This window comes from Ammodytes marinus, assembly GCF_949987685.1.
Source record: "Ammodytes marinus genome assembly, chromosome: 11".
Lineage (NCBI taxonomy): Eukaryota > Metazoa > Chordata > Actinopteri > Uranoscopiformes > Ammodytidae > Ammodytes > Ammodytes marinus.
Window position 1 is genome coordinate 11436597 of NC_137215.1, and position 13793 is coordinate 11450389.

At 39.6% G+C, this 13793-nt stretch overlaps 1 protein-coding gene across 1 annotated transcript; it reads right to left on the bottom strand.

The window, feature by feature from the left end:
• Positions 1-9910, bottom strand: perp (p53 apoptosis effector related to pmp22). The gene is made up of 3 exons (XM_080036342.1): positions 9572-9910; positions 4869-5009; positions 1-2128 (listed from the first exon to the last, which is right to left on the bottom strand). Exons 1-3 carry the CDS (start codon positions 9774-9776, stop codon positions 1917-1919), a joined length of 558 nt encoding a protein of 185 aa, XP_079892468.1. The 5' UTR covers positions 9777-9910; the 3' UTR covers positions 1-1916.
• Positions 9911-13793: the final 3883 nt, after the last annotated feature.

Sequence of the window (13793 nt, forward strand, 5' to 3'; positions counted from 1 at the left end):
TTCAAAATAAAAAAGGAACTTTTTATTGCATGAAAGTAATCAATACATACTACAGCAGAAGAACAACAGCTGGGTGATTTCCAGAAGTGTGTGAATGTTTATAAGACATTCTCTATAGTACAGCATATGCCCATAAAGTGACTCATAATGACTAAAAAAGCTGGCGATGAAAACAGAGATTGATGCCCATAAAGTAAAAGCATTTGAAATATGCAGGCAGAGTTTCTCCAAGTGTTAACGTGCCTGAACCTGTCCTAATTCTCAGTCAAAACTTCTACCGACTAAAACTATAGTAGTTCTTTTATTCAGCATTATTGCTGTTGAAAGATTCCAAGTTAGAAGATAAAAGCATAATTAGGTTGGGCTAACCTTAGGTCAATCGGCAGGCCTCTGTTGTCCATTCAACAGTTAAATATTTTTCTTCTGAACTCTATCATGAAATTCAGCCGAACATGAACCGAGATGTAACTGATGACCAGGAATTGAGCGTGAGTCAGTTAAAACCAGGCTGACCAGTTTCATGGGACGCTCAAAAACACAACAGTGACAAAGCTAAGGCACAACTTTTCACACACAGTGTGTGTCTGGAGATTGCACACCTTGGTTTCAGTGTCTCATCCAAACAAGCAGATGGTTAGCCAAAAGAGAATTTTCAAAACCTATATGAAGGCTTGAAGAAAAATAAAACATGATTGGTCCTTTGTGTTTGACTGGAAAAAAATACTTTAATCGAGTGAAAAATTATTTTTACCTACGTTGAGGCAACAAGACTTAAAAAGCACAGAATTACCATCTGAGTTTATATTGTTCCCTTTAAACCAAAATGTTGACATTTGACATCAATTAATAAACAAGGCACCTCACGAGTTTGATTAGCATTTTTAAAGTAGATTTAAACAAATCTTACTTTCTTTGTCTATATAACTGTTCTTATGAAATGAATATGAAAAAAATTGTATTTCCGAGGAAGAAAATTTGCATGGGATGAACTTAATGGACATTCATTTCGAAATGACTGAAGCAACAATTGCAGCTGAGTCAATGAACAATCACCACCGTGTCTACTTAGAAAGTGTATTATTATTATTATTATTATTATTATTATTAGTGTTCTGAACAGATGCAAAGACAGCACAGCAAACTCCCTCGGTTATACCCCTTTGGTAGCGACTAAATATGAATATAAAATTCTGAAGACAAACAGCAAATAAGAATGATCAAACAATGCATACAAAAGGTGCGAACATGACTGTTGAACTACATGTACATTTCTATTGTGTAGATAGATAACATTCAAAAATCTTTGCTTCCTTCTTACCTCATGCACAGCAACTCACAGAATACAAGGCACACATTAAAGAACTAAGACAAGCTCATTTTGAACCAAACGATGATAAATGATTCCTTTTGCATCCTGTGCAAAGACTTAAGTCTGACTCACTCTTCTACCTAAGCTCTCAGATCTAGAAGTACATCAAGCTAAAGCAATGCTTTACACATAATTACATCCCTTAGGTTAAGTGCACTTGGGTGATCTTGCATTGAGAATTACAGGAGAAAAGTACAGAAAAAAAATTAGGAATATGTTCCACTCAAATGCAGAATGTGAAAAAACACCATGGTAAAGACCTTTTTTTTTGTATGATGCAGACTTAATCTCAAATATATGTCTGTGCATCAAAGCAGATGTGACATCCAATCACAGTCCACTTCAAGTAGGAATCGCCCCTTGCTTCTAACTTCACTTTTTGGATGGTAGAGGAATGGGGGTTTTTCCCACCGCCAAACCAAATTGAAGTGACCTGAGCCGTTTGTGGATCTTCTTTACGAAATGATACAGTATAAAAAAAATTCAATGGCCTGCTGGGCAGAGTGAAACGTGGCAGTGGCTGTCATTGGGTGGAGGGCGTCTGTCTTTAAGCAGAGGTATAGAGGTATTTCACCTTAGCCATGCCAGTCAGCTCGTCTTCATAGCGAGGCAGGCAGCAGAAGAGGATGGCACAGCCGATGGAGAGGATGGTGGCGCCCCAGCCGAAGCCGTAGGCCCAGGTGTAGAAATAGTTGCCCTCGAAGATCAGCTCGTTGAATTTGCAAGGGTAGATGATCAGAGCGATGATCTGGAGAATGACTGCAGAGAGAGAGAGGCAGAGAGGGGAAGGTGAAAAACGTTTGTACCAACACTCCTTGGAAAATGTGACATCTCTTCCAACATGGGAATAAACTCATAGAAAATGTATTACTTTATAAACTAGTGAAATGAACGTTAAAAAACATTAGACAAAAACAAGTAAACAGGAAAACCCGTATAGTCTTGCAGAATGTTATTATATACTATCCAAATAAATCCAACTGACTTTAACGACAGGGTGTGGAAAATATCATCTCACCAGTGTGTTACATCAATACATCTCAATCTGTTGGATCAGATCTGAGATCAGATAAGATCTGTCCCTGAACCAACTGATGATGGTTGAGCTTTCCAGAGAGATTTTCTCAAGAAAGGTGTGACTTTGTCCTGAGAGGTACTACTCCGTCACAGTCACTGAGATTGTATAATGAGAAGCCCTCAAGCAAAGGCAAGGCAGGCAGTGAGTCAAGTGTGAACACAACCTTTTCTAATAATCCGGAGAGACGGTTTTGTTGTATAAGCAACTCCCTGACAATTTATTAATTAATTAACTTAAAAGGGCCGTAATGACTTTGTTGAAGCCCATTTGTTAAAAAAAAGTAACTTCTGCTTACTACTTTCCAATGCCTAACATATAGGTTTATACTCCCTTGAGTGCTTTCAGTACACGTCAGTAGTATCGTATGAAAAGCAACTTGCGGAGACCTAAACATATCCCGTTGAGAAGAATCTATCCCTGAAAATATTCTGTAGTATTCATGGGTAGTTTTCACACCCAAAGTATAGGGGATTTGGTCCAAACAGTACTGAGGTAATTGAGAGTTACAATAGAAAAAACTCCTGCACACTGTCTCGTTAGTCAACAGACTGTTTGAAAATCCACTGCAAGAAGTGTCTGTCTATTGACCGCAACGTTGACTTATTATCAATAAATTATAATCAGTTAGAAACAAGATAGTGTGCTGGAGTTTTTTCTATAGTTTTACTGCAACTTCCTCCGACGCACCTGTACCAGATATTTTTGAAAATGTACTGGAGAGTTAGAAAAGATTCCTATTTTACTATGGAGATCACACTATTAGTTCCTGTTTTAAATTCTATTGGAGATCCTAAACTTATTGCAAATAATATACCTATTATATCCTGGTGGGTCTACAGCTGAATATTTAATTCAATGTAAACATCCTATAGCTTCACCAAAGAACGGAACAAAAAGCCCATATGGAATACACTGCATGTGATACTGTCCAATAGTGGACAATACATTTCCCTTAAAGATACTTCAGAGTGAAAAGAGAGGAAAACTTCATGTGGAGGTCCCAAGTAAGAAAGAGTAAGGACATGATATTTTGTGTTGTGGCACCTTTGGGAAAATGAAAGCACAGTACTTTAATCAAATAAATAAGCTAAAAATGGCCATTGGATTACATCGCTAAGTGAAGAAGGTTACAACACAGGTATAATTTTGAATAGTAGTTAAGCCAGTGAGATGAAAGCACTGTGTCGCTCTGATCTCATAATTTATTCCTGATCTTTTTTCTTCCAAGGAGGGCTGATACAACAATAGTCTTTTGTGCCAAATGTTCTCTGCAGCTAAGCTACAGCAGTGCGATGCCAATGCAAAGTATATTCAACTCCCTCTGGCACATTTAAAGCAGGCATCACAAAGTACCTGTAAATAGTGACCTGCCAGTTTGCCTATCTGTTTTGTGTGTGTGTCTCCGTCCCATGTTCTCAGACTCTTTGGGGGTGAGTCAGGGTGAATAGGCAGACTAAAACAGCTGTTCCCATGGTAACGTCACACCAAAACCTCGCCTGTCCCTCCTCCCATAGTAATTGTCTCGCTCACTCGGTGCTTCCTCCTCAAGTCAAAAACATCACAGCATGCTCGGCCCTTTTTATTTAGAATTTAGGCTTTCCTCCCTTTCTTAATTCCACTTAATTCCACTTTCCGCTTATGAAGAAACCTGGACTTCTACATGTTCTGGCTCACACCTCTTCTCCTCTGCTCTTACTCATAATGTTAACCTTATAATTGTCTCTCTGCCTGACCTAGATGTCACACACTCCCACTAAGTCAGTTGAAACTCTGACACACACATTAAAAAAACAGTACAACCCAACCTTTCTATGAATATTAGTCTACATTTGTCAAAGAGAATTAAAATTGTTATGTTTAGGATTGGGTTTCTGTACGAGTAACTTTTGGTAAAATATAAATGTAGCAGATTGAGGTGAGACAATGTAGTTTAGACAATTTATTTCAAATGTTCTACAAAGTAAGATACTGTTTTGGTTTTAGTACAAAAACGTATTATATCTGAAGCAGTGTAACAATAAGTGATACCCAGCCAGAATTTTAATCGGTGTCTTCTAAATAATCATGCCAAAGGTTTTGGTTCTATGTACCAAGGTTTGCAGATGTCTAACAATGCAGCTGATGTTGAAACGTATCTAGTTTGTGTGGCTCGAAACATTTAAAAATATTTTTTAAATAATTATATAAATATGTCTTTTTAGAAACAATATCCCAGCCACTCAGTGTGAGCCAGAAACACTTCTGTAAAGGGACTATTTCTTAATTTCTTTAAAAATATTGTATTCATTTTCAAACAGCTAGTGGTCATATCCTACCGAATTTTAGGTGTTTGAAATGCGTGCTTATGTGTGTGTGTGTGTGTGTGTGTGTGTGTGTGTGTGTGTGTGTGTGTGTGTGTGTGTGTGTGTGTGTGTTTCTTACCAACAATGATACACAGTACTCCTATAAAGGGCAGAAGACTGATGTTGAGCGAGCAGCACAGAGCCACACAGGCGACGATGAAGGCAATGATGAGGATGAGGAGGCCGATGATCATCAGAGCAGCCACTGCCTGGGCCCAGGCTGGAGGCAGACACAAACAAACATACCAATTGAGTTACATGCGATCAAACAAAAAAACTTAATAGAAATAATCAGTTACCTATAAAGAAAAAACTAATGATCTGTGTACGTCTATACCAATACAGATGTTTACATAGCTTTTCTTTCTGAAAATAAATAAAATCTTCATTGTGAGCAATTTAAAGCATTGTATTTTATGTATGGCGTAATTATAACACTGCACAAACTTAATCATTTATGTCTGATTAGTACATACGTTTTTAGAAAATGTACACTAATATGTTTTTGAAGGGTTTTTTCTTTGTTTTAGTTCACTCTATCTCTCTCTCACCACAAACAGCGATAACTCATGGCGGCCCATTGCAAGTAGTTAGCGAGGACAAAGTTGACATAAAGAGGGAGGGAGAAAAGCTGCCACACCCCTGACAACACTTTCACTCTCTTTGTTGCTCTGTGGCGTTCTGCACGCACATTATGGCCTCCAAAATTACATGGAACTTGTAGCACAGATGCAGTCTAAAACAAGTCCAATCATGCATGGTTGTGTGCATGAAATACTGAACAGATTGTATGTATTGTTACAATGGGGGAATTTTTGGGGGGATAAAATGTGTTTTTGCTGCTGTATTAAGAGAATGTTTTAATGTGTAAAATAATCTCACGTAGGAAAGATCTCATGTGAAGTGTTCTTTGTTTTCTGAACAGGTATAATAAACCCACTAGGATTAAAATAAAAACCTGCTTCATGTAAGCATGCAGATCAAATTTCAACACACAAAATCATGACAACTCAAACAAACTGCTTATGCAGATAATCCTCACATTTTTCCAGACTACAACAGCCAAATCTACTGTGTGTTTTTGTTTAAACTCCTGTCACACCCAATTCACTGTTAGAGGACCGGACAACACCTTAAATTATTCATACCGGTTTGAATGTGTGTGTATGTGTTCAGGAAAGGTAATGCCCTACCCGCCTCAACCTGAGGCATTTCTCTAACAATGCACACTGTGACACACGTCAGACTAGTTGGACTGGTTCAATTCTATAGCATACTACAGGGATATTCTTTGAGACCACTGTGTCAGGACCAGAATAACCTATTCAGATTTGAGAGAATGTATAAACGTATTACTACAGTTTGGAAGTGAGCTTGACATGGAGAGAGAGAGGATCTTATCAAAACGTATATACTGATGTTTTGTGTGAGGAAGAAGCAGGGAATAAAGCCCTAAAATCATCACTAGTAAACTGAAGCAAAGCCACGCAAGCATACAAATGAGCTCTATAATGTATAAACAACTACAGCTTCCATCATAGTTTCTTTATATAATCCCTCTTCCAGATTAGATTGCACTTTAGCATGCATGATAACAGATATCCTGGAAGATTCAGACTTTCCACCAAAACATGAATGCCACATAAAAGGCTTCCCTATGATGAGTATCAACCTCACCGTTGTTTCAGTTTCACCAAAAGAACATACAATTGAAAACAAAATACTGAACATTCTTGGCGTAGCATGCAAGCATCCTGTGGTTTTGCGACAAAGATTATTCGTTATCTGGGCTGTGGTGAATTTAAGAAATGTTTTAATTAAGCTTTCACCAGTATTGATGGAACTATGGGGAATTATATTTGGGTATTATAAACTATAAACAGAGACTGGAACTCCACTTTATGTCTCAGTTTACTTCTATACACTTTACAGATGAGTACATGGTTGTTTTCATGTTAAAATGAACACATTCATGGGCAAAACAAAGGGAGGAAGGATATGACGGCTCTACCTGTTGCCGTCATATGCAATTCCTTGAACTTCCTACCAAGTTTTCCTCTAACATTGTTATTTTTCTCCATCCCCCACACTATACCTCAGGGAGTGCTGCTCTCATACTTACAGTATATGTACAGATATGTGTGCACAGTGCAACTGGTTGTTTTTAAACTGGGGGGAAAGTTATGTAGTAAAGAAACATTGTGAAAATGTGAAAATGGGTGCTGCATTGTCTGTCCTGCTCACTCTTCCTTAATGCCATCCAGCTGTTCAACATCTGTTTTCTTCTTCTGATAAAAACTTTAAAAAAAAATAGATTAGGCTGCACTCCCACACAGGGGCATGTTGTTAGCCGTGGCAAATTTTCATTAAAACACACCAATGAATCGTACAAATGAACACACACTCACCAGACACAAACATGCATATGCTGCCTAAATCTGATCTGATCAACATTAAAGGATAAATAACACACTCTTAGTTGTACAGCAATATTTTTCCTTTTGTCTCATGTATACATCACTATGTTTCCCTACCCTTGTGCGATTATTAACATTAAACCAGTTATTAAACCCTTGTACGTTTTGCCAGTGACACACTAGCTTTAAACACGGGGAACGTGTTTATTCCTGTAGGTCACAGGAAAAAGCTGCACTTCTTCAGAATTGTCTTCCCATTTGCACAGGGAGCGGCCTATGGTTCAAGAGAGGTAGCTTGTTTGGTCCGACGCCAACCGTCAACCATCTCCACAATTTTCAGAGCAAAAAAATGTATCCAGAATCGAGCCAATAGCCTTCTGGCAGCTATAGTCTCCTTTTGTTTGACCGATTCAGTCCTGCTGAGACTATAGGAGACAGGGCCGAAACAATAGAAGTTCACAGTTCAGGCAAATGATGATAAAAACAAATCAAAATTGAGTGATTGAAGGCTCCCTGCATTTGCCTTCACTGAGCTAAGATGGAGTGACAATGACTGGACTCTTTCGACTAATAGATTAATTAATTTATCATCGCAGCCCTGTACTGCACCACACCTGAATGTTTTGATACAGAGCTTGTCAGGGGTTAACAAAGGTCAGGTTCAGTCAGCCTTGAGGTCGGGATTAGAGGTTTGCACTCGGACTATGTAGTAACTACCTAAAACAGTGCACCCTACCCTAAAAATCTCAGGAATATTTGGTCGTTAGAGCTTTGATCTGTCTTCTTCTGTGTGAGTGAATGAGTTGTGCAGAAATGAACAACCTGCTGTCTGCTAGAGAAGTGTGCAAAGTGATCAAAAACTGATCATAAATAAGACTTATTAATGTTGACAATGTCTCTGGGAACAGGTATAGGTTTTGCAGTCCATAATAGGGATAGCATACGTGCCATTAGCGGCAACTCTCACAGAGTCGATAAGAGCAACAATGCTGTCTTTGTTGGTGACTGTGGAAGTGGAATAACACAAACACAACCCGAGAGGGAGAACAGGAGTTGTCTATGTTCACACTTACTTGGTCCGACTTCATATCAGAGTTGATGTGTGTCTAAGTGAATTCATGTGTCATTAACACTGTCTATAAATAGCCAAATTTGAGTTAACAAGTCTGACCGACTGACAGCCATCTTAAAAAATGCTTCTCTCGCCTGCCTTTTCTGGCTAGACTATTTAAAGTATTCCACCCCTGCCCAAGGTGTTTTTTAAAGAACTTGCTGAACTGAACGAGGCTCTATGACAGGTTTTCGAATAATGTTATTATACTTCATCTGAAGACTCCTTCAGTGCTGGTATAGTGCGTCAGCAAAGTAAAGTAGAACTGTTGTAGCATTATTCATTTATTGTCGATTAGGAAAAAAAACACATGGACAAGAACACTTCCTGAACTCAGCTCCACTGACTGCTATTAAGATTTTAACTGGTGTATTGTTACTGAATCATTCTGATATGACACTGGCCATGAGCGTATTAAATAACCTTGTATTACAGTCAGGTTAAAGAGGAAAATGTGCTGCATCTCCTGTCACAAGCAGCTTTTAGAAGAAGCCCCATGCAGGTTACAAAGGAGCTTCACAGGCAGTATTAAGACCTGCTTTACATGAGGATCTTTAGACTTACAGTATCAAACTGGTTTCTGAAAGGTACAGACAGGTGTCAAAATAAATGATTAATGATAACCCTATCTTCATTAAAGACATCTTGTGTTTTGAGTTCTTCTTACTGTTTTTTGTCCTTTTACACTATAACCTCTTCGAATAGCTTCTTTAAAGTAGATACAAATGTTTGTTTGTTTTAGTTTTTTCTTGTTTGAAACATTAATGTGAGCATGTACCGCCCATTGAAACCACCTTATGTTATATTGGGCTTATAAACAAAGGTGGAAATGTCAAATCAACTTAGAGAAGAGGCTGTTGTGGCTTTTTAAAACAGCACCTGCGTTAAAACCTCCCTAGTACTTTCTACTGTAGGCTATTCACCCAGGCTGGATGTAGGCTAATCAAAAGGAGAGTGAGACCAAAGTTCGTTCCTCCTGACTGAGTGAGAGTGTTGTAGGCTAGGCCTCTCCCTCCTCCGCTCAGCCTCGACTTTTTTGGCTGCTGTCAGAGCTCTCGAGTCGTTCAAGTTACGATATGTGAATGTTGAATTTTACACCCCAGCGAGACATACGGCAGAACTAGGTCGTGTCATTGGCTCTGTTTGAGTCATGTTTTCCCTCTATTATTTCCATGCCATTCGCTCTGGTCTTATTATGTTTGATCGACCTATTCTGCCTCTCGTGTAGTAGGCTATAAACAGGAGGACACTTACAGAGATCCATGAGGGTCTTGCAGTCCCAATTGTCATTCCTGCCTCGGCACTGTTCCCACATACTGGCGTAGTGAGTCTTGGCGTCCTCGTCTTCGACCCATCCCGAGGTGGCGGCGATGGCGATAATGTCAAAAATAATGGCGAAGAGCAGCAGCAGGGGCACGATCCACCTGCATCGGGGGTAGGCGATCCCACAGCGAAACATGACCGGCGATCGGAGTGTGTGCAGCGGCTACAGACAGAGGAACAAGTGGGCAACGAGACAGGCGCAGTGTAATCCGTCCGATTATATAGTGAGTTGTGCGTTTTTGCGCAAACAGTCACAGAGGGTGTGGTGTGGATACCAGATAAAAAAAGCCCCACCCGAGTGTGTAATACAACCTGTTTTTGGAACGGAGAGGGGCCGGGCATGCAGAGCTGAGTCAGGCCCAGCCCCATTCACTGTGTCATATTACCAGGGCCGCTGCTAAGCTTTTGGGTGCCCTAAGCTTAAATTGTCAGTGGTGCCCCCCCCCCCAACAAAAAAAAACAATATCCAGTCAGGTACACTGATATTTCCATACATATACATACAATTAATGGCAAAAACATATTAAGGAAGTCAGTGTTTCCCATAGGATTTTGGGATATTGTTGGAGGGACCCTGTTGGGGGTACGGGGGCATGCCCCCCTGGATTTTTTTTTTACCTTTTTAAAGTAAAATGCATCAATCTGGTAGCCTGGCATTCCCAGACCTGCCACTAGGCGCTAGCAAATTAAATTTGCTGCGCGTGTTGGTCTGGACACGCTCCGTTGAAGCTTATCAAGAAAGCCAGAAATCTGGCGGGCGCGCCAGAGCCCCTTATATGGTACTCTGGGGAGGACGTAACCGGATGACGACAGTGACGTGCATGCGACGTCGAAGCCGTGATAGTAAACATCAGAGATGGCTGCGGATATGTTGTGTGAGTTTGAGACTGCTTTGGCCTCGACCCTTAACGATTTGGAAGACGGCACTCAAATCTTTCATTAGCAAGTAAGTGGAATGTTCTATTTTGCCGACCGACAACGGCAAACGTTTAATTTAACAGTTTAACAGCTGTTCGCTAAACGAAAGGGGCTTACGTCGCCTTGTGCATCGCTCTGATTGGTTGTAGTGCTATCCAACTGCGTGCAGTGGCATTTGAAATGCACGAGTAGGAGCCGCCCCTTGAGTTGGAAATTACTATTGATCGTCGCCAGACCCTCTATCGTTCAAGATATCAGGGTCTGGATTTCCAGGCTATCTGGTGCACTTTGAGAGGAAATTTTAGAGGCTATATCAACTCCTGAGATGCAGAAGGAACATTATTTTTCAGATTTTTCTTAAACAGGCAGCACTCCTTACTCTGCAACTGTAAAAACAGTACAGTAGATTGGTCTGCAGATCCATGTTCTATGATGGAGGGGCCCATTTCAGCAGATAAAGGGTGGATAGCTACTTTTTATGAACAATTTAGAATTCACACATAGAAAGCTTATTTGTGTATGTGTGAGGGGGCCTTCAAGGCCCCTCATGGAGCCCCTTACACAGAGCTATTAATGCTGTTTTTTTTAACTTGCCTTTGTATTTCTCCCCTACTAGTTGAGGGGCCCATGATGATTTCTATCTTGTTACATTCTGATGAGTATACTATATATATATATATATATATATATATATATATATATATATATATATATATATAATATATATTTAGGCTATTCCTTTTTGGACCCTGTTATTGACCCTGTTATTGACATCAGTGACAGAGCTCTTTGACTATGCAACATGAAAAGTTACTATCAGTATCTCTGGCTAAGGGCCCCCCTGAGCCCTTGGGCCCCTGGGCCTGTGCCTAGTATGCCTGTGCAGTAATCCACCCCTGGATAGGTTGCACAATTAAGACAAAACAACAATGGGCCTGTTCATAACTAATTTATATATTTTTTGTAATGTAATGATCATCATGAAGTTTTTTTAAAAACCTCAATGTTGGGGGGCCTCCGGATCATATATTTTTCCTTTTTCATAAAAAAAAAAAATAATAATAATAATTACCAAATTCTGGGGGGCACCAAGTTCCTGGGGCCCCCCAGGAACTTGGTGCCCTACGCACTCTGCGTACCCTACGTATAGGGAGCGGCGGCCCTGCATATTACACACAGAAACTGCAACTGTAGAGTAGTAGGGGCGACAGCTGTTTAAAGGCCTACTTCACCGGTGGGAATATGAAGGTGTATTGAATTCTGAGATCCTATGTAGTAGGCCTATAAATGTGCAAAAAAAATTTAATTGGTTCATCCTAGCCTGAGAAAAGGCAGATAGAGTGTTTTATGGTCTCACTGTCTAACCCTACATTTCTCTTATTGTGACATCACAGGGCTGCTACTGGGCGGAGCCGGAGTGTAAGAGTTAAGGTAGAAAAGGAGAAATATGAGAAGGATAATCAGATGATAGTACATAAGGATGCCACAAGATGGCACCCCAGCTCCCTCTAACAGCCAAAACATACAGACACTAGACTAGGCCTACGTAATTTTTTGCATTTTCCAGTAGCCTAGTCTATTGTTGATTATTTAGCCTACATAATTTTGACCATATAAATCTGTGATACTGGTTCGTCATTCCTTTACATTCTGTGGTGAAAGGCATCTGAATATAATATAATGTTATGCACAGGTGGACACAGGCTGTCTGAGAGGAGGGGGGAAACAAAAACAAAAAAAAAGTGTAAAACAATTATTTAAGTTTTTAAATAGTTTTATTATGTGACTTATACTCAGTTGAAAGATTTATGGCAAAACTATATGATACTAGTGCTCTAGCATGTAGGACAGCCTTCAATAGCATTACATTTCGGGATAGGGGATTTTTTCACATTTTCTTGCAAATCGGTCATCACATAGGGCAATTCATCACGTTTCATCTACCATAGGGGAATATACAGGTACGTAAGTGGGCCCCTTGGCTTTGGTCTTCGAGTATTGCTGTGCCAGGCGGTGTTTTTATCAGATATACTCTCTAAGTATGAAGTAACCAACAACAGTTGTATGGGAAGTTTAAGCTCATCATTTTAGTTATTACGTAGGCCTATGTATATAGTGTGTGTGTGTGTGTGTGTGTGTGTGTGTGTTTGTGTGTGTGTTATTATATATCAATTAATCAATCAATCTTTGCAGCAGTTGTATAAAGTGGGGTGTTGCAAGACCATGCCAGGCCTTATAATTTAAAAGAACCTTAAAATCAGATCTAGCTTGTGAAGAGAGAATGGGTGTATGAGGCTATAGTTTGGATCACCTGTTCACCCACGCTTGTATAGTGCTGCATATTTACATCAGGCACCAAAAGGGAAATACGTTTTGGGACTTTTAAGTACATTATGGACATTTCTGCAGGTATTTTTTGTCCTTGGGCTGTCTTTCATTTCGTCAAATAAACTAAACTAAATAGAATAAAAAGAAAGGGAGACAAATTAAAGGAAAAATGTGTATTATCTTTGTGTGCTACTGTTTTAGGTTATAAGACAAACACTATGCTTTTTGCTTTTGTAGCCTCAAGTGCTTTTTTTTAGCTGCTTTAGTCCAATTTGTGTTGAACAATTGGGTTGAAGGATGTGAATCAAATGCTATGCCCTTTAACGGTCACCACATTTCAGCACACTCAATCGACTGTGAGAGATTAAAAAACACCCAAACATCAAATGAGTAAGATTGCTTCACATCTGGAAACGGTTCATAGACTGAATAACAGAACAACTCTGATGACTCTTTGACAGCAGCCTCTGTCCCTCTGTCTGGTGTTGACAGGGACACTCTCTGATTCGCAGCTTTACTTAAGCCCTTTTGTACTTAAATACAAGTGATGCAATATCTCAAACAAAAACTGCAAGAGCACAAAGAGTCTGTCACTGTTACACTTTCAAAAGACGTCACCAGATACAATACATGTGTTAATACTCTGATGTCCACAGTGGGGAGACAGAGGCATGCAGATGATACATGTGCAGTACAAACGTATTCAAATAGCAAATAGCACGATGTAGGGGAGAACGGGGTAATGTGAGACACTTTTTACATTTGCTCCCCTCTAAGGGAGCTTAAATTATTTATCAGTCAAATTTACACATTTCCAATTAATTCAGGATGTTTCATAGAAAAGGGCAATAGCAGAATTTATTCATGACAAAGGGCAGTGAAAATATGATTGTTTAAAAAAAAGTTG

What these genes read in the sequence shown, in the direction of transcription:
- perp (XM_080036342.1), bottom strand. Translation starts at nt 9,776, where the DNA reads ATGTTTCGCTGTGGGATCGCCTACCCCCGATGCAGGTGGATCGTGCCC. An exon ending in CAAGACCCTCATGGATCTCT is followed by an intron (nt 5,010 to 9,571) that starts GTAAGTGTCCTC and finishes GTCTGCCTCCAG; the next exon opens with CCTGGGCCCAGGCAGTGGCT. An exon ending in AGTACTGTGTATCATTGTTG is followed by an intron (nt 2,129 to 4,868) that starts GTAAGAAACACA and finishes CTCTCTCTGCAG; the next exon opens with TCATTCTCCAGATCATCGCT.